This window comes from Trachemys scripta, chromosome 2 (assembly GCF_013100865.1).
Source record: "Trachemys scripta elegans isolate TJP31775 chromosome 2, CAS_Tse_1.0, whole genome shotgun sequence".
Taxonomy (NCBI): Eukaryota; Metazoa; Chordata; order Testudines; family Emydidae; genus Trachemys; species Trachemys scripta.
Genome location: NC_048299.1, coordinates 281,058,854 through 281,084,394, shown reverse-complemented (window position 1 = coordinate 281,084,394; position 25,541 = coordinate 281,058,854). Strand labels below are relative to the sequence as shown.

The 25,541-nt window shown below is 49.4% G+C and overlaps 1 protein-coding gene across 1 annotated transcript in view; it reads left to right on the top strand.

The window, feature by feature from the left end:
- Positions 1-3,809: 3,809 nt before the first annotated feature.
- Positions 3,810-25,541, top strand: part of MROH1 (maestro heat like repeat family member 1) — a gene marked incomplete in the record, with an annotated part of 97,157 nt that continues 75,425 nt past the window's right edge. The window contains 5 exon segments of the mRNA XM_034763781.1: positions 3,810-3,831; positions 13,259-13,404; positions 13,988-14,119; positions 16,827-16,989; positions 20,436-20,534. Of these exon segments, the coding sequence (XP_034619672.1) occupies positions 3,810-3,831; positions 13,259-13,404; positions 13,988-14,119; positions 16,827-16,989; positions 20,436-20,534 (562 nt within the window).

Below are 25,541 nucleotides of genomic sequence, written 5' to 3'. Positions count from 1 at the left end.
CCCCCCCCCCCAGCTCTAGCCACCAGCCCCCGCTCCCCTCCCAGAGCCGGGGAGAGAACCCAGGCGTCCGGGCTCCCTGCTGCTGTCCCTGGTCCGGCAGCCTGTGACCTGCGGTCTCCTCCTGGCCCTGGGGAGCAGTGCCAGGCTCGCTTGTCACTAAGCATCCCGGCTCTGGGATGGGGCTTTGGGGAATGCCCCCAGCACTTCAGCTCCTGGGCTGTGGTCCTAGTTTGGGGTCTGGGGCTTTTGCCTTAGAGACATGGCGATGTGCTGCAGGACTGGGCGAGAGAGAACCCAGATCGGTTCTCACACACGCACCGAACAGGGAGCAAGAGCAAAACTTACCAAGGGGGGTTCTGTGCTGGATGTTTGTGGCTTCTGTCTTGCTGGGCTGTCCTCAAAGCAATGCTTTAGCAGTGCAGCAACACACCCCATAGGCTGGGCTCCTTGATTGCCGTTTGGATGCCTGATTGTTCCTAGCCCAGTGACCCCGGTGTGGGACTGCTGAGTACTTTAGGCAATCTCCACCTTACAGGAGACTGGCAACTGGATCCGCTTTCTAGCTGGGGGATGGCTGACAGGGAATGATCTTCCTCTGCCCTTCAGTAGCCTGTAGTTATTAATGGGGTGGTTAGCCAGTTGCCTCTTTAAAAAATGTAGATTCATGATAGGAAACAGTTTTCATAAGTAGCTTATCCTGAAGTAAATCCTCAGGAAATGACTTCTCCATACCAAGCTGCTGGTGGTGAATACTTGCTGCTGCTCCTGTTAATTGCATTGTAGCTCTCTGTAGGAGTAGCTTCCCTAGCTGACATCTGTCTACTCCCAGCTATGTGGGTTACTCGCACTGTACGCTCTTCAGTGCTGGGGTTGTGTGTATCGGTGCAGTCCTGTATTAATGATTGCCACTCCAGTCAGGTGACGGTAAGGCCTGGTCTCTGACAGTCTGGCTGATAGCTAGGTGGGAAGGCTGGCTTAGCATTAAAAACAACAAGGAGTCTGGTGACACCTTAAACACTAACAGATTTATCTGGGCATAAGCTTTCGTGGGTAAAACACCCACTTCTTTCACTCCATGCCTCTGAAGTTACAGATGCAGGCATTATATAATGACATATGAAGAGAAAGATGTTACCGCACCAGTGGTTTAGCCTTACTTATTTGTACTGAATCTGTTAATTGTCCTATGGCCAGCTGTGTTGCATGCAACTTTTGAAATGACAAAGTTTGTCAGAGTCCATGCAGCTAGTCTATTTCTTGTTTGCATGCGCTTCAGGAGGTGTTGGGAGCACTGGTCCGTTTCTCCTCTCACCTGTATCTGTGTCCCCTATGGATCTGCAGTTCTGTATCAAGAGAACTGAAATCCCAGCACCAGAGATGCAGCTTTGTCCATCTGTCTGAGCCTTGCAGCTGCGCCCTCTGGCTTGCAGCTGCGCCCTCTGGCTTGCAGGGTGGCCAGACCTAGTCTGGTGCATTGAGTCTCGAAGGCTTTCGCACCATGGCTTCATGCTGGGCTGGACTTTCTCTGTTTGTTCCATTTTTCTTAAGGCTTGATGGCTCTCGCATGAGTACTCTCGCTTTGTGCTGTATCAGGAGCATCTGGATTAATCCCTGCAGCAGGGACTCTGCAGCATTTTTGTGCTCCTTTTAGATTCATTCCTCTGCCTTCACCAGCATGGGTTGCAGTGGCCAGCTTCCTACCTCCTGAGCAGTGTCTAGGCTGACGCTCCTCAGGAAGCAGGTGAATGAGTGTTGGCTCCAGCGTCGGTCCCCTGCTTAGTGGTATGCACTGATACTAGAGGCAGGTGGAGGAGCCGCTCTTGTGAATTAGTGGGTTAGTGAACTGAGCAGAGGGCAAGGTGCTCCAGCTCTGCCACAGACTTGCTGTGATCCCTTGGCCAGGTCACTGCCCCTCTTGCCCACATCTTAAAACAGGCCTAATAACTGGGGACTGTGAGGACTAATAGGTCACGTGTAAAACAAATGCAAAGGCCCTTGTGATTTGATTATTCTGATGATGTGGCACATTAGCGGATGTAAAACACCCCGTGTGGGGGGTAGGTGTTTTGCTTGATGTTTCGAAATGCCAAAATAGATAAGTTGCCCTAGGCAGTAAACTAGTGAATGTTAAACTTCCACTTCCTAAACAACAAGTGAGATTGCAGACACTCTCCTGTGCTGCTGTTTCCTTCATGACCAGATTATCTGCCCTGAGATGAGCATCACTATACAGAGGTGGGGAGAGGAATCAATTCTTTAGCATGCCCTGGGGTAGGAGAGAAGCTGTGGGTGCTTTGCTCACTAGAGATACACCTGGTAGGACACGTGTGGTGGTGGTAGAGAAATAGCAAGCCAATGGCTGAGGGAACTTTGGTTATTTAGTCTGCAGAAGAGAAGAGTGAGGGGGGATTTGATAGCAACCTTCAACTACGTGAAGGCGGAGTTCCAAAGAGGATGGAGCTCGGCTGTTCTCAGTGGTGGTAGATGACCGAACAAGAAGCAATGGTCTCGAGTTGCAGTGGGGGAGGTCTAGGTTGGATATTAGGAAACACTATTTCACTAGGAGGGTGGTGAAGCACTGAAATGGGTTACCTAGGGAGGTGGTGGAATCTCCTTCCTTAGAGGTTTTTAAGGCCCGGCTTGACAAAGCCCTGGCTGGGTTGATTTAGTTGGTGTTGGCCCTGCTTTGAGCAGGGGATTGGACTAGATACCTCCTGAGGTCTCTTCCAACCCTAATCTTCTATGATTCTGTGTTTTAGAAACACTAACAGTTCCTTGATGGTTAAGGAGGCTTCAGCGTGAACGTGGCTGGTATTTTGTTCTGACCTAGTTGAAGAGAGAGGATCAAAGCTACAATATGTATTTTTAGAAACAATGAATGTGCTGTGGCACCTGTGTGTGTGTGTATATATACACCCTGCCACTTTAGGCTTGCCTTTGTATATAGTATAGACTTTGATTCTCCACTTTTATGTATCTTAAACTTGTTTTAAGCATTGCTGTTGCCACTTACAGTATACCAGCAGAGCAAATCTGTTCTATTTAAAGGAAAACTTCCCCTGGATAGGGGCCTCGGGACACTCTGGACTGCTGATGTCTGTCACTTCCATCCTCATGGTTCCTTCAGAGGCAGGTCACTTAAATGAGTACAACCTAGACCCCTTTGAAATGGTCATGCTTTCTGCAGTCATACTGGCTGGCAAGAGTTTCCTTCTGATAGGGGACAGGCCCGTTATCACTGGCCAAAAAAAGAAATGCTGGGACCCTGGAAACCATGGCACAGAAGCAGTTGCTAGATGGGAACACGCAGTACTGAATGTTGTAGGTAAACAAATGCATGTTGTAAGTCATGTTGTGAAATGTCTGTCTTTTCAGGCCTAGAAGAAGGAAGAAGCTATAGGGAACAGTACTTCGGAGGGAGTATATGTGGCCTCACCCTCTCTAAAGGCTTTTCATTTGGAGCTATGATCGCATTGGAGAGTGCATTGATTCCCCACCATCAGGAAACTGCCAGAGGTTCAGAAACCTGGAGAGATCAGGCAGCTGGAGATTGTTAGCTGGCCACAAGAAACTGAAGAAATTGATGTCTTGCTTCCCTGTGGCTGGACTAATATCCTCTCCTCCGCTTCATGGTGCGCAACGCTCCTGACTTACAAACCTCTAGTCCAAGAGACTCTTAAAACAGAAACTGCTCTCTAAAGGAGCAAAGGCAGACTGCCAAAATAGGTTCCCCAGGAACTTCCCGCTTTGAGAAGGAGCAAGAAGCTGCAAACTACCCTCTGTGGGCAGAAAAGCTCAAAACGAGGAGCATGATGGAGTCGCGGGTGAAAAGTAAGTGCCAGATGACTCTGTCCGCTCTGTTTTGGGGGGAAGTCAGGCTAAGAAACCTAGCTTGAATCTGGTAGAGATCTACACAAAAACAGGCACTTCCAGCAAGGGTATTGTACGGTTCAGGTGCCATGCTCCCTGTTAGCTGGCAGGACTCCTCGTTTGTGTCACTGACGGTGACTAGCTTCTGAGAGGGGAGGGGAAAGTCCTCTTTTCAGGGACATAGCGGAATGGAGAGAAGCAAAGGCAATTCCAATGATGTTGGGTTGTTCTGAGCTCTGCTGGTGTGGACACCTTAGCAAGGAAGAGCAGAGCTGAATAACACCTAGCTGTTTTGCTCAAATATCTCACTGCGTCTAAAAGCAGATAACTGGGCAACTCATGCATGCACCCTGTGTAGGAGGTAATCGCTATATTCCAGGCTATCAAAGACCTGGGTCTTGATTTTGTTTAGCTCAAGGTATTGCTCTCTTGCTTGGGAATCTGAGGCTGTTCTGAAGTGGAACTCCTGTCCTTACTGTATACTGTTCCTCTTTCATTTCCCCATGCTCAGATTGTCCCCCTTGCTCCAAGAACAGCTACCAGGATACATGGCAGCCAGCCTGCTGAGGGTTGCTTTGTGGTCCGCTCCCCTACAGTAACCTCTTACTCTTCCAGAGTCAGAAGATTCATGGCACTTCCTTTTAGCTTTTAAATAAGAGCTAATGTTCCAGCTGGGGATGGTATTGAGCATCTCAATACCAGACTGCAACAGTGGGGAAAGATTACAAAGAAGAGAGGGGTGTGGGGTCTCTTTGGTGGAGGAGAGGCTCAGAGCAAGGAGCAGCAGCAGAGGGAATCAGTCCAGCTCTTTGTGGACTTGTGGATGATGAGTTTGAGCAGGGTAGCAAAAGAATGGCTGGACTCACAACTATAATTGGCCCATAGGTGGACTGGCCAAGACCATCCACTGCAGTATAATTGAAAATCAAGTTTCTAACTACAATGGGTACCCAGAGCCCCCTGCTCATGGTGGCAGCTGTCTTGCTGCAAAATGACCTTTGTTGTGACATCAGCATTAATTTTGTGCTCTTGTGTGTGTTTTCACCTTGAATCCTTTCCCTCCCTTCCCTCTTCTGGCTTCCCACTGGAAGCCCTCTAAGCTAAGATCTCATCTCCATGGGACAGGCTAGGTTAGGGCAGGATTGTTCCTTGTAGTAGGAGTCTGTACTTTGTCCGGTCTCGTTTTAAATGGCCTACCTGATGGCCCTTCCACCACTTCCCTAGGGAGACTGTTCCAAGCATTTCTTAATGGGACTAAACTTGACTGTCTGGGGCTCACTTGAGAGCCCATTGGCACTGTATCTTACCTGTGATCTCCCGAGTGACTCACAAGCGATATAGCATCAAACTGTAATCTATTGCTCATGGCTGCAAGTCAGTTTTTTTATAGCCTCTGGAGATGTGTGCCTGGCAGGGCTGGGTGGGGGTGGCAAGTCTCATTTCTAATAGAAGAGTTAAGAGCAAAGGAATCTTTGGCCTTCTCTATATTGCAAACTGCACCAATTTAACTAAACTCCGTTATGAAATCTCTGAAATTGTGAACACTTTTTTTAGATGGATGCAAACATGGCTCGTTTTGATCGACTGAAGTCAGTGAAGAAGTGATTTGCTGATTTACTTAAACTCTGGTATTTGTGTAGTTTAAAAAAATCAGTTTAAGACTTCTCTTGTGGAAAAAGTGCAACTTGTATATAACCAAGGCCTTACACGCTCCTTTCGAAATCCTGAACTCCACCTGGAATGTTTTTAACAGCATAACGTACCATTATGTTAATAGCCACTCATGTGGTTATTCACAACAGGTCTGTCTTGGTGGGTGTATGTTGCTTTGATCCAGCAGTAGATAAATGCCTACTGCTGGCATGATAGAGCCAGGAGGTGCCGGACGTGGGCAAAGAACTGCTTTGACTTGCATTGGGATCTGAAAGATGACCCATATTTTCAAGAATCCTGTTCTTGGGATGCACATACAAACAATCCTTAGGCTCTTTACAGATAGTGAGGTATGCAGTCCTCTCGAATACTCATGTTAAGGACGTGATCCCTGCAGTGGCTTTCAGGGAGTCTAGTGACTTGTCGTTTAGGGACTCCCATTTATTTCAGTGCCTTAACACAAGGAATAATAATCCTGATGGCCCTACCTGGCCTCACCCTGGATGTAAATAGGGTGTGACCCTGGTGTGCTCTCTGGCTGACCTTCTTGTCCTGAGAATCCTGTTCTAACCTCCAGGAACACAGTCTAAGGAGTCTGGTGGCACCTTAAAGACTAACAGATTTATTTGGGCATAAGCTTTCGTGGGTAAAAACCTCACTTCTTCAGATGCATAGAGTGAAAGTTACAGATGCAGGCATTATATACTGACCCATGGAGAGCAGGGAGTTACCTCACAAGTGGAGAACCAGTGTTGACCGGGCCAATTCAATCAGGGCGAATGTAGTCCACTCCCAATAATAGATGAGGTGTCAATTCCAGGAGAAAGAACAGGAGTACTTGTGGTACCTTAGACTAACAAATTTGCCACAAGTACTCCTGTTCTTTTTGCAGATACAGACTAACCCGGCTGCTACTCTGAATTCCAGGAGAGGAAAAGCTGCTTCTGTAATGAGCCAGCCACTCCCAGTCCCTATTCAAGCCCAGATTAATGGTGTTGAATTTGCAAATGAATTTTAGTTCTGCTGTTTCTCTTTGAAGTCTGTTTCTGAAGTTTTTTTTTTTTTTTTTGTTCAATGATAGTGACTTTTAAATCTGTAATAGAATGACCTACTGGCTTATGTATGTTACCATTCCTGATGTCCGATTTGTGTCCATTTATTCTTTTGCGGAGGGACTGTCCGGTTTGGCCAATGTACATGGCAAAGGGGCATTGCTGGCACACGATGGTATATATAACATTAGTGGATGTGCAGGTGAATGAGCCCTTGATGGTGTGGCTGATGTGGTTGGGTCCTCTGATGGTGTCGCCAGAGTAGATATGGGGACAGAGTAGGCAACGAGGTTTGCCACAGGGATTGGTTCCTGGGTTGGTGTTTCTGTGGTGTGGTGTGTAGTTGCTGGTGAGTATTTGCTTCAGGTTGGGGGGTTGTCTGTAAGCGAGGACTGGCCTGCCTCCCAAGGTCTGTGAGAGTGAGGGATCATTTTCCAGGATAGGTTGTAGATCGTGGATAATGCGCTGGAGAGGTTTTAGCTGGGGGCTGTATGTGATGGCCAGTGGTGTTCTGTTGTTGTCCTTGTTGGGCCTGTCCTGTAATAGGTGATTTCTGGGTACCTGTCTTGCTCTGTCAATCTGTTTCCTCACTTCCCCAGGTGGGTATTGTAGTTTTACGAATGCTTGATAAAGATCTTGTAGGTGTTTGCCTCTGTCTGTCTTGGATGGAAGCTGGAGGCATGTAGGTAAGTGTAGCGGTCAGTAGGTTTCTGGTATAGGGTGGTGTTTATGTGACCATCACTTATTTGCACTGTAGTGTCCAGGAAGTGGATCTCTTGTGTGGACTGGTCCGGGCTGAGGTTGATGGTGGGGTGGAAATTGTTGAAGTCCAGATGGAATTCTTCAAGGGCCTCCTTCCTGTGAGTCCATATGATGAAGATGTCATCAGTGTAGCGCAAGTAGAGTAGGGGCGTTAGGGGACGAGAGCTAAGGAAGCGTCGTTCTAAGTCAGCCATAAAAATGTTGGCATACTGTGGGGCCATGCGGGTACTCATAGCAGTGCCGCTGACTTGAAGGTATATATTGTCCCCAAATCTGAAGTGGTTGTGGGTGAGGACCCCCCCCCCCGATACTTGATACAGATTAACACGGCTACCCCCTGATACTAGTCTAAGAGGGGAGGAGCCAGAGGACCGATTCCCCTCTGAAGAGGAAAATGCGATCCTGACAACTGGCTAATGACGCTAGACAAACATGTGGAAATAGAATCTTTCAGCATCAAAAAGAGGAAGCCAAGAGCTGTGTTAGACGGCAACTCTCCTCTAAACGATTCAACGTTGGCATTTACCTGTGCGCACAGCTGCTCCTGCCACAGATCCTGACCCCAGCCAGAGCAACTGACTGACTGCTTCACCACCCCAAATAAACATCGTTAGTATTACAGGCACACATGCTGTGCCCTCTAATTGTATGTAATTATATTACAACATGGGTGTCTGACGGGAGTGCAGGATAATGAAAGGCCTAGAATTAAAGTTGTTGATAGAGATCTAGAGCTCCTGAAACGTTCAAGCTGTCTTGGACTGAAAATTGCTGTAGGCCCATAACGATAAACAGCAGTATATGGAGTTAATGAGGTGTCTGGCTCTGTTTAACTTGACAGCCTTGTTGGTTATCACAGAATCATAGGACTGGAAGGGACCTCAAGAGGAGACAAACTATTTCTAAAATTGAGTGACTGAAGACTGAGCTGTTACAATCACCTGAGAAGTGGGAAAAGCAACACGCACCTTCCTGCCTTTCTCACTTCTCCCGGTGTGGGGACATGTTCCCTCTGCCCTGTGGCAATAGATGCAGTGGGGCATCTGATCTACTTCTTCAGTGGGGCGGAGCCATGGGCTGTAGCGAAGCTCAGGGAGAAGGCTGTAGACTTGCTGTGATCATGCAATACAATGTGCTGACAATAAAATCCAGTAATAGGGAGCTGCAGAGACAATGTTTAAACTTGTGCACAAAAGTGGTTAAAGGAGAACTGGTGCTAAAACCAATTTAAAAGCCTCTGGCAAAGGTCCTCACAAGAAGTATCAAAGAAACAAAGTCATTGTGAGGTGAGCGTAACGTGCTGATGCGGACTAGAAACTGGCCAAGATACAGGAAGGCTGGGTCGCCTCCTTGGCTACTTCTCCCACAAACACTGTTGTACTTTACCCATCTGTAAGAGACAGCATGAAAGCGAAATTCCCTGACACTGGTCATAAAGCCGCCACCATATCCTCTTCCATCACACACACCTCTGCTCTGTTGCCAGTAAATCACCCCATCTGACCTTGCCTGGGCTGGTGGCCACTAGTGACTAGTTAGGGGAACAGATCTGTCTGCACTGTTACCTTGTTATCCCTCCACCCCACTTGTCTCTCTCACCTGTTGCATCTTATCACCACGTGAGCTGCTGAAGTCTCCAGCCCAGGCACTGTCTGCTTCATGCCTGTAAAATGCTGAGCACGGTGGGGTCTGATCCCTGTCTAGGGCCGTGTCGGCACTGCACCGCTAGATGCAGTGTTACAGATAAATGGCAGGCGTCTCAGTCCATCCCAGGCTGTTTAGTATTGAGCAGGATACAAGGGTGGTCCATGAGGTAGTGTAAACCGGCAGATGTTGTTAGTTATGGAGGTTAGTTAGACCTTGAGGGACTCGGCAGGACACGTTCTTGGACAGCAAGGGTAGCTCACTACTGGAGCAACTTGCCAAGGGGAGTGGTAGATTCTCAGGCTGTTGCTCTAAAAGATGCTCTAGTCTAGCTCAACCAGAAATCATGGGCTTGATGGAGGAATTACTGGGTGGAGTTTGATGGCCTCTTAGGAGACTAGAGTCAGTGGGTCTCAACTCCGTTTTAATGGGGTCACCAGGGCTGGTGTTGAACTTACTGGGGCCCAGGGCTTCGGCCCTTGGTGGGGCTCCGGTTACAGGCCCCCATCTCAGGCTCAAGCCCTTCAGCTTCGCTGCCCCCCTCTCCCCCCCCCCCAAAGGTGGCGAAGCTTGGGTGGGCTCAGGCTTCAGTTGCCCCTCCTGGAATCGTGTAGTAATTTGTGTTGTAAGAAGGGGATTGTGGTGCGATGACGTTTGAGAACCCCTGGACTAGACAATCCTGACAGTCCCTTCTGGTCTTAATCTGTGACCCAAAGCTAGGCAAGTGGGACGCCCAGGGGCAGCTAGAATTCAATGTTAACAGAGGGAAGGCAATGCATGCTGGGAAGAATACTCTGAACGAGTAGTATGTGCTGCAGAACAATTTCCACTCTGGAGAAAGAGCGGCATGCCCCAGTGGCTGTCCACTTGGCACAAGGCCAGCACGGTAGTGGAGATTTTGACAGCCAGGATGGTGGCGTTTTTCCAAATCTGGTAGCTATCGGTTTACTCCTTGTCTCTCACTAACCCAGCTTCCTTGGTCCACCTGCACAGAGCCGTCTAAGTCAAATGATAAGATGTCCTCCCTTCCCACCCCTGCTGCTTGTGCCCCAGGGCCTGGCTGTGCAGCCCCGGCACCTGAAATGTGCTGCTGCTGCTACAGAGAAGGCTGAAGGTGTTTCTTCATCAACTGAGGGTAGAGCAAAAACGCCTCTGCTGGTTCAGAGTAGAAGGGCCTGGGGTTCCAACCTGCACTTTCCTCGGGGCGGCACAAAGATCCTCCCTAAACTCCCTGTTGTCTTGGTGTATTTTCACAAAGCCTCAAGTGGTGTATTTTGAGCACCTCTTTTCAGGTGGCTTGAGGTAGCCCATAGGCATCTTCTCAAACAGGCTTCATATGGCTGATTCAGTGTTTAAAACAGTGTTGCCAGTAGTTAGCCATGCTGTGGAAGAGGGAATGTTACCTGCCTCTGCAGTGAGCAAACCTTGTGTGGTTTCTGTTACCCTAGTCTAGCCATATCTGATTCACGCTGACTTGCTCTGGGAGCAGGTTCCAGATAATCTGCTTTATAGTCCTGCATGCTAAACTTGGCAAAGGATCTATATGCAAAACTGAGTATGGGGCTGACTCGCTAATCTGGAGACAGTTGGTGCAAGACCAAGAAGCTAGAAAAATGCCTCCTTTTTAGAAACCAGAAGAAATGTAGGTAATAAGAACGGAGTCAAGGCAAAATGCCTCATGTTTTATTTCTCTGCAAGGCAAGCAAGAGAAGCTGACAGTCAAGGTTGTACATGGCCAGCTGATGGGTATTAAATATCTTTTGGGTTTAAGCTTCAGAGAGTCATGTTTTGTACCTCGGCGTGAATTGCACTATGCTCAGTGCTTAAAGAGAACTATGTGATGGGTCCCAATGTCACTGTAAATGGAGCTTTGAGTGGGTGAGTTTCTAGTGGGGTCCCCCAGGGATCAGTTCTTGGCCCTACGCTACTTGATTTTGTTTTCTTCCAAGTCATTGATTTAAAAAAAGTGATCACTGATAAAGATTGCCGATGACACACCTTGTGGGAGTGGTAAATATGGAGGCCAGGTCACTGATCCAACCTGACATGGATTGCTTAGTAAACTGGGCACAAGCCAACAATATGCATTTGGATATGGCTAAATGTAACCACCTAGGGACAGATTGCAAGCCATACTTACCGAGTGGGGCATTCGATCCTGGGAAGCAGTGACTCTGAAAAAGATTTGGGGTGGATGGTAGGTAATCAGCTTAACATGAGTTCCCATTGTGATGCTGTGGCCAGAAGGACTAACGCAATCTTGGGATGGACAAATGGGGATCTCAAGTAGGAGTAGAGGTTATTTTACCTGTGTCTTTGGCACTGTTGTGGCCACTCCTGGAGTACTGGGTCCAGTTCTGGTGTCAACAATTTGAGAAGGATGTTGATAAACTGGAGAGGGCTCAGAGAAGAGCCATGAGAATGACGAGAAGCTTGTAAAAATGTTCTATAGTGCTAGATTGAACTCCTTGGAGTCTATTTAGCTTAACAAAGAACAGGTTAAGGGTGACATGATAACGGGCTCTCTTCTCTAGCAGAGAAAGGTCTAACATGATCCAATGGCTGGTTAGAAGTTGAAGCTAGACCAATTCAGTCTGGATTTTTAACAATGAGTAATCCTTAGAACATCTTCTATGATCTTCTGTTCTGCCCACCCCGACCTTTCAAAGCCTTCACCAATGAATAATCTTTGGATTAATTCAGTCTGGTGAGAAGTGTGCTGCTCCTCCTCAAACTAGAGTTAACCTCTTTGGTGCTGAATGTCTGCATGCTTCTGGTGCTGTGTGCCAGTGCTGGGGGAATGCTGGTCACAAGGTAGTAAAAGTGTACTTTCTGGGCTGAAGTAGGGATCTCTAGCTGGTGCCCTCTCCCTGAGCCCAATCTTCAGACCGGCCTTGGGATAGCTGATTTTAACAGGGGCCTGTGGAGTTCCAATGGGACCTTCTGCTATAAATAACTCTCTATAAAAACACCTCTAGGTGGTGGATTTCTGCTCTCCAAAGCAGAGTGCCGCCGCCTACCTTTCAGCTCCTGAACTGGCTAGTTGGGCATGTTAGTGCTGGTCTGTTGCCCCTGCAGCTATGGATGGCCTTCCGTTCTTGCCAGCTGCCGGAGCATTGACTTGGACTCCTTTCACTTCCAGACAGCTGCTAATCAAGGGGATGTCAGCGGGTTAAGAAGACTTGGGCATCACAGACACTAGTGACAGGAAAGTCTTCCTTGATCCCCTCTGCTCATCCCTTGAGAGCCAGTGTAGGCCTCTTTCCGGAGAGCTTCTGGTGCAGCCAGGTTCTAAGCTCCTCCAGTGCTACCGAGGGCTCAACCCTTACAGCCTTGGGAGCTAACGTCAAGGAGCCGGATCGCGAAGGCAGTGTTGGGAAGGGGATTCGCTGAAGGATTTTGCAGCTGGCACTCTCAAATGGTGTTTGAAAACTGGAGAGCGTTCAGAGAAGGGCTGTGGAACCAATTCCAGGTCTGCAAAACCTGTTTTACAGAGAGACTTGGTGCTTGATCCATTAAGGCTCTGCCTACACTGAGGGCTGCATGTGGAAGACCGGCATTGCGTGTGTTGCCACGTGCCTCGGGGAAAGGCAGAGGCTGTCTAAAAATAGCCGTGTCGGTGTGAGAGACCCTGCTCGGGTGTGTCGAGAGCCCGTCCCGTAGGACGTATAGGGGGTTCGAGTGTCGGGCACTCTGCTCATCTAAGCTGAGCTGTTCGTACCTGCGCGGTGTCTGGGCTCTGCACTCGGCCGTAAGCATACACGGAGCCGCCTTCTCAAAAGGCGAAGTTAAATGAAGGCGACTGGCTGACTGAGGAACCAGCTGTGTTGAAAGCTGCCTTAGGAGAAAATGGGAGCTGAGAGCTCGATAACGGGAGAGAATGTAGGTCACTGAACCACCGGGAGAAGGGGAGACTCAGCCCTGGATAAAGGGGGCTTAACTGGGAACTGTCAGAGCGTATACGGAGATGCTGGGGACCCTGCTGGAGGGAGGGAGGGGTCAGGTGTGGGGTTTTTTAGAAGGGGTGGAGGTGAGCGATTCATCCAAGACTAATTGAAAGTTGAGAGGCAGGTGCTGTGGCAGGAATGCTCCATCAGCACTGTGGTCTCTTATGGCCCAGGGGAAAGGCAGGGTGGGAGTCCTGGCTTGCCATTCGCTCAGGGGAGAGCGAACGTGCCTGAGGTAGGGGCAGCTGTGGCTCTTCCCTCCCTTCTAGGGGCAGAGATTCCTGTACTGGTGCTGGAAAGTGCGTTTCACGCTTCGTGTGTCTTTCTCAGAACTTGCCGTGACGCTGATGGATGCCACCACTGATAAGGATCCATTAGTCCAAGAACAGATCTACAATGCTCTGTGCTACTTGGGAGAGAGCGAGCCTGAGGAGATCCTAAACTCTTGTGATGAATATCTGCGGCAGCATGACAAGGTATGGCTTTGCTCTCTGTCTTCAGGGCCGGGATGCAGAGCGAATCCCGTCCGGCTGCAGTACTGATCGGGAGATGGCTGGGAGGATGCCTGGGGAGCACGTGTGCAGGAGCAGTGCATAAAGGGCTATGGGTGACTATCACTGGGGCTCTAAAAAGTCTGTCAAAGCTGCTCCCGAGGCTCTATTAAAGAAACGAACTAGTCTGAGAGGTAAGGACTGTCATATCGGAAACAGGCAGAAAAGAGTAGGTCTAGTCAGCTTTTCAGCAAGGCCTTTCCGCATACCCCAGGCTCTCTGCTGAGGCCGACATGTCGCATCAGTGGGAGCTGTAGCTAAATTTCTGCTTTGCAAATCCCACTTCTAGCTGTCCTGCAGGTGCATTTAGTCAGCAGGAGGGCCTCTGACCAACAGCACTAAGCAGAAAGATTCAGGGCCTTGGAATGTGGGGTGCGCTGCAGGCCCCTCCTAGAGGCTGAAACGGTTCAAAGGGGGGGGGGGGGGAGCGCTTTGTTCGGGTGGAGATCTAGCTGGTGCTCTGACTTGCACTTAGTGTTGGAATCGCGTGTGGCTCTGTTTTCCTCAGCTGGCTTACCCCCACCGGATAATAATTCTGAAGGCGATGGAAGCGGTGCTGAAGAATAACATTGATTATCTGGACAAAAGCACGGCCAAGATCGTTATCTTTCTGGCATCCAATGAAATGACCAAGTCAAAGGTATGAGCTGGAAGCTATAGCTAGTTCTGTTACAGTAACTCCTCACTTAACGTGGTCCCGGTTAACTTGTTACGTTGCTGATCAATTAGGGAACAAGCTCGTTTAAAGTTTCGCAATGCTCCCTTATAATGTCATTTGGCAGCCACCTGCTTTGTCCACTCCTTGCAGAAAGAGCAGCCCATTGGAGCTAGCTGGTGGGGGCTTGGAACCAGGGTGGGCTGGCAGCCCCCTATCAGCTCCCCAAAAACAATGAGGAGCTGGTGGCACCTTAAACACTAACAGATTTATTTGGGCATAAGCTTTTGTGGGTAAAAAACCCACTTCTTCAGATGCATGGAGTGAAAATTGCAGATACAGGCATAAACATACTGGCACATGAAGAGTAAGGTAACTCCCTTCAAGTGGAGAACCAGTGTTGACAAGGCCATCCCCTCTCTTTATTGGTGCTGCCTTGTAGAGTGTGAGGCTACGTTAACATGTTAACCCTTGAGGGCTCAGCCGAGTGCTAGTTCATCATTTTAGCAGCAAGGCATTCCCTGGAAATATCCCACCCTCTGACTCCTCCACCTCAACCCAGCTTCACAGTCATCATGGCTGTGTACAGTATTCAATTGTTTAAAACTTGTACTTACACTGTGTGTGTGTGTGTGTGTATATATATAAAAATATATTTTGTCTGGCAAAAAAAATTTCCCTGTACCCTAACCCCCCCATTTACATTAATTCTTATGGGGAAATTGGATTTGCTTAACACGTTTCACTTAAAGTTGCAGTTTTCAGGAACAGAACTACAATGTTAAGCGAGCAGTTACTGTTCTTTTTATATAACTGGCTCGTTCCGTGATGCTTCCCTCCATTTTTCCTCCTGTGTTGTCTCCTTACAATATGCATCTCTGATTTGGGGTTAGGGAGAGAGGATCTCCATTAATTTTTTTTTCTGTCTCCTAGAACTGGAAGGGACTTTGAAAGGTCATCAAGTCCAGCCCCCTGCCTTCACTAGCAGGACCAAGTACTGATTTTGCCCCAGCTCCCTAAGTGGCCCCCTCAGGCATTGAACTCGCAACCCTGGGTTTAGCAGGCCAATGCTCAAACCACTGAGCTATCCCTGCAGGGGTTCTGACCTGTTCCTCGTTCTTTCCCCTCTCTCCTCCCTGCATCGCTTCAGTCGCTGCCGCTGCCCTTCTGGATGTGATGGGCCAGTCTCTCTCCTAGACTTAGTGGTCCCTCTGACCTTAAAGTCTATGATCATCTAGTCTGACCTCCTGCATAACGCAGGCCACAGAATCTCACCCACCCACTCCTGTAACAAACCTGTGTCTGAGCCATTGAAGTCCTCAAATCATGGTTTAAAGACTTCAGGGTGTAGAGAATCCTACAGCAAGTGACCCATGCCCCACGCTGCAGAGGAAGGCGAAAAACCCCCAGGGCCTCTGCCAATCTGCCCTGGAGGAAAATTCCTTCCCGACCCCAAATATGGCAATCAGCTAAACCCTGAGCATGTGGGCAAGACTCACCAGCCAGACACCCAGGAAAGAATTCTCTGTAGTAACTCAGATCCCATCCCATCTAACATCCCATCACAGGCCATTGGGCATATTTACCGCTAACAGTCAAAGATCAATTCATTGCCAAAATTAGGCTATCCCATCGTACCATCCCCTCCATAAATTTAGCCATCTTAAGCCAGATGTGTTTTGCCCCCACTGCTCCCCTTGGAAGGCTGTTGTCAGAACTTCACTCCTCTGATGGTTAGAAACCTTCATCTAATTTCAAATCTAAACTTCCTAATGTCCAGTTTATATCCATTTATTCTTGTGTCCACATTGGTACTAAGCTTAAATAATTTCTCTCACTCCCTGGTATTTATCCCTCCTGATATATTTATAAAGAGCAATCATATCTCCCCTCAGCCTTCTTTTGGTTAGGCTAAACAAGCCAAGCTCTTTGAGTCTTCTTTCATAAGACAGGTTTTTCCATTCCTCAGATCATCCTAGTAGCCCTTCTCTGTACCTGTTCCAGTTTGAATTCATCCTTCTTAAACATGGGAGACCAGAACTGCACACAATATTCCAGATGAGGTCTCACCAGGGCCTTGTATAATGGTACTAACACCTCCTGATCTCTACTGGATATACCTCGCCTGATGCATCCCAAGACCACATTAGTTTTTTCCACAGCCATATCACATTGGTGACTCAGTCATCCTGTGATCAACCAATACTCCAAGGTCCTTCTCCTCCTCTGTTACTTCCAACTGATGCGTCCCCAATCTATAACTAAAAATCTTGTTGTTAATCCGTAAGTGCATGACCTTGCACTCTTCACTACTAAATTTCATACTATTACTCCAGTTTACAAGGTCATCCAGATCTTCCTGTAGGATATCCCGGTCCTTCTCTGTATTAGCAATACCTCCCAGCTTTGTGTCATCTGCCAAATTTATTAGCACATTCCCACTTTTTGTGCCAAGGTCAGTAATAAAGATTGGTCCCAAAACTGATCCCTGACACTCTCTTCCAGTGCCCTCCTCCCCCTAAATCTGCTGTTTTTCCGTATGTGGTTTGTCCTGTGAACTTGCAGAGTTGACCAGGCAGCGTGGGAAAGTGCGTATGCTCTCCCTGGATAATAGGAACTGTCGTGCGCAGAGCATCTTGCAGGGGTGGTCTGTAACTGTTTGTTTAATGTGGTCTTGTTCTGTTTGACCTAGGAAATCATTTATGACTGGCAGCAGGCAGCAAGCAATGTCCTGGTTGCTGCGGGGGGGCGTTTTATCAACAAAGTGATGGAGGAGGTGCTGACCAAATTTCAGCCGGGGATCCTGCCTCATTATTTCATCATGCAGACTTTCGCAAACCTCTCTGTGTCAAACGGTAAGTTGTCTGCACCTAACCTCTTTGTTAGGAAGAGGACGACTGGAGACGGGTGATTCCATGGGCTGGGGGTAAAGATGGAGAAGAGTTGTTCTGAGAGCATGTCAGCTGGAATAGTCCCTGGATAAACTCTGCCACCTCCATGGTGTGGTCAACTTCTGCAAAGAAGTTCAATGTAGTTGACGCACTTCCTATTTTTAAAAAATAAATAAATAAACTACCACACTGGATTTCACTCAAAACTGGGTTTTGTACAGCCGGAGGGTTTGGAAAGCCTGTGCTAGGAAGAGGCACTGCAGGTTCAACCCTCTAATCCAAAGTGGGAGGGGGAATATGTACTTGTTTGCTATACAGTAGCTTACCGTGCCTCTCCTGCCTCCAGATGGGCTGAGGAGACCATGCCTGGAGCCCGTGGAGGAAGAGGTGGTGCTTTCTGGAACTTGGCCTGCCTGGCTGTTTGCTTTAGTCCGTGGTGGCTGAAAGCCAGGCCCTTGGTAAATGAAAGGACAGACAGCCCCATTTCGAGAGGTCGAGGCTGCTGCATGAGGATTCCAATTGAACGGAGCTGGGGGCAGACGTTGCACCAGCTCTTATGGATCTGCCTTGCAGCAGTTTGAGGGAAGCTTCGTGGGGTGTGGTCCAGGGTGTCCTTGACAGTCAGGGATTCTCCAGTTCTTGCTGGAGCAGGGAAGCTAAGTCACTGGCTCAGTGTGGCTGGAGCGAGAGCCTGGGAGTCCGATCTGGGTTCTACTTCTGATGCTGCTGCTGCTGTGACCCTGGGCAGGACACACAACAGCTTTGCCTTCAGTTTCCCCATCAGTATACTGGAGGTTTACTTGACCAAGAGAAGTACTGCCACATATGGCGCCAGTGAGACTATGCGAGTACTTGGAAGTGCCCTGTACGCTGTCTCTAAAGCTGGTGATCAGGCACAGCCGCTCCTCTTCTGAACCAGAAGAATTGGCTGACCCTTTTCTGCCTCTGGGAGTCTCTCCAACCCCTTTTTTAGGCCTCTGTCCAGGGCTCTGAGCACTGAGCTTTCATTGAGTAGCAGGTAGCCACCCTTCCACACTCAGCATCCAGAACCTGCATGTGCAGGTTAACGTGTTGAATTCACAAGTGAAACTAAATCATGGTGTGCGCTCTTACCACCCGTCCCCGCTTGTGGGGAAAGTAGTGGAGCAGTGTCCTTGGTATTGTGCTACTGTCTCCAGCCTTTTCTTACAGGCTACCTGGTGATCAGCTAGAAACCGTAGCTCTAGGGCAGGGCATCACTGGCGGAGAGGTCAGAGACTCAGAAATGTGGGGCTGGAAGGGATCTTGAGAGGTTGTCTAGTCTAGTCCCCTGTGCTGAGGCAGGACCAAGTAAACCGAGACCATCCAGACAGGTGTCTGTCCAGCCTGTTCTTAATCTCGGGGGGTGGGTGTCCCACAACCTTCCTTAGACTAGTCTAGAGCTTAACTCCCCTTTAGAGTTAGGTATTAAAAGCTTTCTAACCTTAATCGCCCTTGCTGTAGATTAAGCCCAATACTACTTCCCACCATCAGTGGACATGGAGAACAATTGTTCTCCGTCTTCTTTTTAGAACCGCCCTTAGCACATAAGACTGTTCGGTGCCCCCCCAGCCATCTTTTCTCAACACTAAACATACCAAGTTTTTAAACCTTTCCTCATAGGTCAGGGTTTCTAAACCTTTTTATCGCTTGTGTTGCGCTCCTCTGGACTCTCCAGTTTGTTCACCTCTTTCCTAAAGCGTGGGGCCCAGAACTGGGCGCAATCCTCCAGCTGAGACCACCCCAGGACCGAGTAGAGTGGGGCAGTGACCTCTTCTCGTACATCCCAGAATATTAATCCTTTCTTGCCATTGCATCACACGGACTCCTAGTCAATTTGTGATCCACTATTACCCCCATGTTTCCCTCTTCAGCAGTGTTACCGCCTAGCCAGTTATTCCCCATTTAATAGCTGTGTTTGATTTCCCCCCCCCATTTCTAAATATAGTACTTTGCACTTGTCTTTAGTGAATTTAATCTTGATTTCAGACCAGTTCTCTAATTTGCCAAGATCCTCTCTAATTCTAATCCTATTCTCCAAAGTGCTTGCAAGCCTCCCAGCTTGTATAATTCAAAAACTTTAAGCATACTTTCCACTCTATTATCCAAGTCATTAACAGAAATATTGAGTAGTACTGGTCCCACAGGGTCTGTTCAGGGCCCATTAGATATGTCCTCCTAGTCTGACAGTGAGCCATTTATAACTACTCTTTGAGTTTGAGCCTTCAACCAATTGTTCGCCCGTCTTGACTAATAGCCATTGATAGACCTATCCTCCATGAACTTATCAATGGCTATTAGCCAGGATGGGCAGGGATGGTGTCCCTAGCCTCTGTTTACCAGAAGCTGGGATGGGCGACAGGGGATGGATCACTTGATTCCCTGTTCTGTTCATTCCCTCTGGGGCGCCTGGCACTGGCCACTGTCAGAAGACAGGACACTGGGCTAGATGGACCTTTGGTCTGACCCAGTGTGGCCGTTCTGTTCTTATCTTCTGGTACAGTGGATCTGGGGGTATGCAGAGGTCTTCCAGGGGGTACATCAACTCATCTAGATATTTGCCTAGTTTTAGAACAGGCTCCATAAAAAGCACTAGCGACATCAGGACAAACTCCAATGTCATACAATGACTTGTTTATACTGCTCTGTAGACTATACACTGACATGTAAGTGCTATATTTCTAGTCCAGCTGATTTAGTTTATAATAATGGTGAGGAGGAGACAGCCCGCCTTTGTTCAGCCCTAGTGTGCTGGGACCCTCTTGTATGTTTGGTCTTACGTACCCCAAGTTTCACCTCACTTGAGAATCAATCAGCCTCCTGAAAGGGGCACAATAGTCTGGGAAAGCGGAGAGCCATCACTCTGGTAATCTAACCTCAACCGCAGTTCCCGGATTTCTTATGTGCATGTCCCATAGGCCAGTGTCAAAAGCCTGCTGTTGGGCTACACAGATTCCAGAGATCTGCTGTTATCCACAGGGATCTGCTGGCTAACGAAATGTCGCAGTAAGTGGCTCTTGGCTGGTCAGATGCCTGCGTCTTGGGGACAGTCTAAGCTGATACAACTCCAGGCATTGAGGGGAGCTGCTGAAACTCCATTTATAACTCTGGGGCTGTAGGCTCTGTACCTGAGCTGTTGAAATTGGCAGCTTCCTTTTTATCTCCAAATTGGCTTTTCTGTTTCAGAACTAGCACACAAACCACATTAGATTGTCAGGGGCTCAAATGTTAGATGCCAAAGCAAGTTGCTTGTTCAACCTTCATTTGATCAGCTCCACAAACACATTCTCAGACAGTCTCTAACTACGTGGTTGCATAGTGGTGTTCTTCCACGGGATCCTGGCCTCAATTCACCTCGCTCCACTCTAACTTTCTCCTTTCTTCCCTTACAGTGTTTGGGATGGTGCCTTTCTTAAATTCCATCCTTGGGACCATGCTGCCAATGCTGGGAATGGCCAAACAGGACCACATGAAGTCTGTGTTTTGCTATGGTAAGGTGGCTTGCTCCTTTTTACTGAGGCTGTGCTGGCTTCTGAAGGGTTGTCTTTGGGAGCTGTATCTCCCTTAGCTTTCACAGTAAAGGAACTCCCCTCATTCTGTGGAGGAAAGACTCAGCCCAGAGGCCGGGGAGGTTGTTTCAGAGCAGACCTGCAGTATTGGCTTTGGGAGATGGCTGCCTTGGGGGTAGGATACCGAGCCTTTCATTTTTAGGGCACTGGCTTGACTCTAACCCAGGTCAGTTCCTCCCTCTTGCCTGTTCAATGCCCTATAAAATGGGTGAGGAGGGAGCAGTGGGATCTTTGGTTCGGGATGTGGTCTCTGTGTTGCAGAAAATGGAACAGTTGGTGGACCGAGGGCAGTGGACAAGGAGTCTGAACTCTCTCCTAGCTGGGGGCAGTGCGGAAGCCCGTTGGGCAAGGATGTGAGTGGTGGCGGGGTGATGAATTTGAGGTGGGAGGCAAGTCACAGAGGACTAAAATGGCTTTCTGGGGGTGAGGAATGTCCCCTTTTGCCAACTGAGGTGGGAAAACTTGAATGAAAGCTTGACGGATCGATCCTAGTCTCAGAACTGTGGCAGCACCACTGCTGTATCTTCTCCCCAAATCTACTTCCAGCAGGCCTAGGAACCCTCCTGTTTCTCCCCATCCCTCAAGGAGCATGAACTAAACTCAGGCCTTTACCTGGTCACAGTTCTGAACAAAGTAATTGCTGTGCTGGGATTTTCTAGCACTTCCTTTCTGCCAATTATCTCCACACCTAAAATGGGTAAAGTACTTTACTTTAGAAAACCTGGGTCCTTCCCCAAAGAGCTTACTAACTAGAAGCTTCCTGGAGGGGGTGGGTGGGGTGGGGCTCGTACAGTACAGTGAACTCGCTGGTCTCAAAACTGCTGTCAGAGGCAGGAGACCAAGTGTCCTTGGCTTTCAGTGACATTTTTGCCTCTAGAGTGAAATTTACTGAAGCTGTAGAGAATTGAACATCTCGGAGTTCGCCCACAGCCTCCGCTCAGTGACGCTTGTTAAACTTTATTTGAAGTGGCTGGGCCAGAGTGGAAAACGTGAGCCTAGAGCTGGGGTGGGGGGGTCAGAAAATCTGGGTCTGGCCACCAGATGAGCTGAGCTTTTCATGCTTGTGAGCTGTAGCTGACGCCTGTGCTGGGTCTCCCTTTTGACGCCAGCTGGAGCTGCCCAGGCAGCCGGGAGCAGGCTTTGGGCCTGCGTTCTGTTGGTCGTCTGGCACACTGGGTCAAATTTGATGTGGTTCTTGGTGTGTCTGGCTGGTGAGTTAGTCGCTTTGTAACCACCTGCCCCCGTTGGGCTTTACTGGGCTATTGTGTTACTATCTTACAGCCCAAGACAGAGTCCCGTAGTCGTCCCAGGAACCTGGCGGTGACATTGTTATCTCAAATATCCCAGTAGAAGATGCACTAAACCTGTGTCTTCCTTTATCAGCCAGCTGAGACGAGCCAGGCAGGTCTGTGCGAGCACCGTTCTCCTCTCAAAGGCTTTGCCAGATGCAGCGGCTTTGCTCTCAACCCTGCTGGGCGAGCCGCCTCTTTGGCCACAACCCATCCCCACCTGCTGCTGTCTGAACGCCGGGGCTGTGCTGGGGCAGCTCTGCATTGGGAGCAAATGGATTCAGGCAGAACCTTTTGAATGGCCCTCAAGCTGCAGGGGAGAGATTTCTGTGCCCTCGCTCTGCAGCACATCTAGTCTGGGAAACTAGCTCTTGTTGCTGGAATAACACAGCGAGATCGAGAGACTCTGGGTTTGCTCGAATGCAGTAATCAGAATCTCTCTCCGGTGCTAACACAAGCCAGTGGACCCCACTGAAAGTGAATGCTGATGCACTGAATGGTTTGAAGCATAATGGAAATTGCCAAACAACTTTCATGCATCATTGCAGATTTCCCAAGGAGTTAAAGTAAAACTTCTGTGAGGAGGAAAAATATTTGTAGTTGTATGTGAAGCTTGTTTAAATATCCCTCGTGCCTCACTCAGCCAGCAATTTGGCGCTCGAGTCCGTGCTGTTGATGGCGTGGCAGTTGCTGGCTAGTCACCACTGAGTCCGCCAGGAAGAAGTTGGTTCTCATGCAGGCAGCTTGTCTTTCCAGTAGAATGACGCTCTCATCTAGTGCTGCCATGCAGCACTGAGTGCTAAATATCTTCAGTGTCTTACAAACCACGAACGCTTGTTCCCCCTCTCTGCAGAAGGTCATTCAGTCTCCCCGTTTCCTCGGGGCAGCTGCAGCACACGGGCAGTGACTGGGCAAAGGGCAGTGAGTTGGCATCAAGGCACGGAGCACCCCTTGGGCATTCTTGATTCCCTGTCCTGTGCTCATTCCTCAGAGAACACTGCCTTTGTTGTACGCAAGGGGCTGGACGCTCCCAGGGGCTGGGCCAGCAAAGCACTTAGGCAGGTGCTTGATTTTAAGCCTGTGCTTGCCCCATTGACTGGCTTAGTGGGACTACTTTGATGCATGGTGTATACTCTACCGTAGCACCTTCATCAGGGCTGAGGACTCCGTGATGCCAGGTGCTGTACAAACAGAACAGAAATGGCCCCTGCCCCAAAGAGCATACATGGGAGTACATCTGGTGTCTTACCCTTCCATCTCGGCCTGGATCCAAGGAGCAGTACTGGCCCGCCTGGCATGCAGAGGCCTCTCTGCACCAGAGGCCTAACCCTTGTCACGGTTTTTGTAGCCATTGAGGAAGAGGAGGGCAAGGTAGCTTTGTGGATATTTATGGAGAGCTCCTCCCAAGCGTGGGGGCAGCACGGGCGAAGGGGCTTTGCCCTGGGTCAGGGCTGGAAGGCCCAGCACACTGCAGGGGCTGATGCTTAGAAATGGAGCTAAAAGCTAAACAACTGGGACCCAGAAGTCAGGAGACTAGTTTGAAGAGACTTGGGATTGCTAATGTCCAAGGGTAGCTGGTTGTGGGTGCCCTCCCTGCAAATTGCCTGCTGAGTAGTGATGGGAAGGAGGCTGCAGGGAGCAGAGCCTGGGCGGCTGTAGCTGCATCTTTCTATCTTCATCATGCTAAAGGCCACACAGCTGTTACAATGGCTGCAGATCCCTGCATGCAGCTTGGGGCAGAACGTGAATGCCCCACCCCCATGAGGTCCCTCCAGCTGAGACCACTTCCTCAGCCAGGATCCTTCACATTGCATTTTCCTGAACCCCAGAAAAAGCCCAACCAGTTTCTCCATGGCAGAGACTGGGCATCACTTCCCCCAGTGACCCAGACCTCAGGCTTTGCATGTCCGTTTCCGTCTCTCCTCTGGCTATGTCAGTGTGGCACTGTAAACCCGGGTCTCTGGCTTGTGGACGTGAAGTTCCCAAGCCTGCACTTGGGCATCCGCACTGCATTGTAAACCTGGGCTTGCGATTGTTGGACCGGGGTCTCCCAGCCGTGCTTATGCTGCACTATGCAGCCCTCCAGACTTGGGTCTGGGGCTTGAGCGCCATTCGCACTGCAGTACGACAGGGCTTGGCCCAGGGTCACAGTGACTCTGGCTCTGACCCTCTCCCCAGCTAGGACTCTGGTCCTGAGCGCTTGCTAACCTGAGTCAGACGGTTTTGTGAGTGGATGGAAGAGGGGCTTGGGCTCAAATCCGAGTCGGTCTGGGCTGAGTGGGCAGTGTAGATGTACCCTGTGTGCCAGGGCAGGCTGGCTCTGTGGACCTTAGTAATGTAAGAAAAGGAAACTCGGGTAAGAGCAGATCAATTTCCGTGTGCTGCAGCGTGCCGGGGCCTCGGCTGTGTTACAGGGACTCTGGCAGCAGCGTGCCCAGGGTGGGAAGCATGTTCTTCCTTCAACTCAATGATGAATTTGGGATGTTTGTAGTGGAGTTGGGTGTGTAAAAGGATATGAAGGCAGCAAGTGCAAGCCCTCAAAATTCACCAAACTCTTCATTGGCACTGATTAAAATGCCCAAACGGCTCCCATTTGGCAGAAGTCTCCTCCACGGCAGTGCCAGGGAAGCTGGAGGGGACACTAAATACGGGCATCACAGTGCGGAACGGAGAGGGTAGCTCTGCACCCCACACTGGAGACGCTCCTGGAAATCCCATGGTGAACAGTCTGGGCCCTTCTGTGCTGACCTGAAAAAAAAGGAAGGCAGGACTTGAAAAATCTACATGGCTGGCCCAAGGAGTAAGCCAGCGGTTCTCAAACGTTTGTCCTGGTGACCCCTTTCACACAGCAAGCCTCTGAGTGCGCCCCCCCCCCCCCCGCCAATAAATGAAAAACACTTTTATATGTTTAACCCCATTATAAATGCTGGAGGCAAAGCAGGGTTTGGAGTGGAGGCTGACAGCTCGTTAACCCCCCCCTGTAATAACCTCGCGACCCTCTGAGGGTCACGACCCCCAGTTTGAGACCCCCTGGAGTAAATGAATCAGCTGGGGGAGAACCTGTGCCAGCCTGGGCCCTCATCCTTAAAGGAAGGAGAAGGTTGTGGGCCAGGGCTGCTGTAGCAGTCTGTCAGTCTAGCTAGTGTGGTTAATTTAATGTTTAAAAACCACCCTGCTCTTCCCCTGTTCTTTCCCGTCCTAGACCAGGGTGTGCTTCTCCCACGCCGTCACCTGTCTTGTGCATTCTCTCCTTTCTGCTCGGCACAACCTTTCTTGCCCACCCCTCGTGTATTTGAGTAGGAAACTTTACCAGCCACCTGCTGGTCAGACCTATTGATTAGTCAAAGACTGATCCAAACCATGGGAAGATCCCTCTGCAGGGGAACCCTCTGGGTTGGGCTCTGCACAGAACCTGAACACCAGGTCTCCTCTTTGCTTTCCAAATGGACGAAGTCAAGCCATAGGCCCCGCTTCGGACTCGAGATGCCAGTTGGCAGGAGCCGTTGCACCGAAATGGGGACTAAAGGTCTTAAATCCAGGCCTTAAAGCACAGGAGCAACCCAGTAAAAGCATCCTGTCAACTTGTGACCGCTGCAGACCTCTCCTACGGGCCACACTTTCAGTGCTGGAGGTCTGTGGT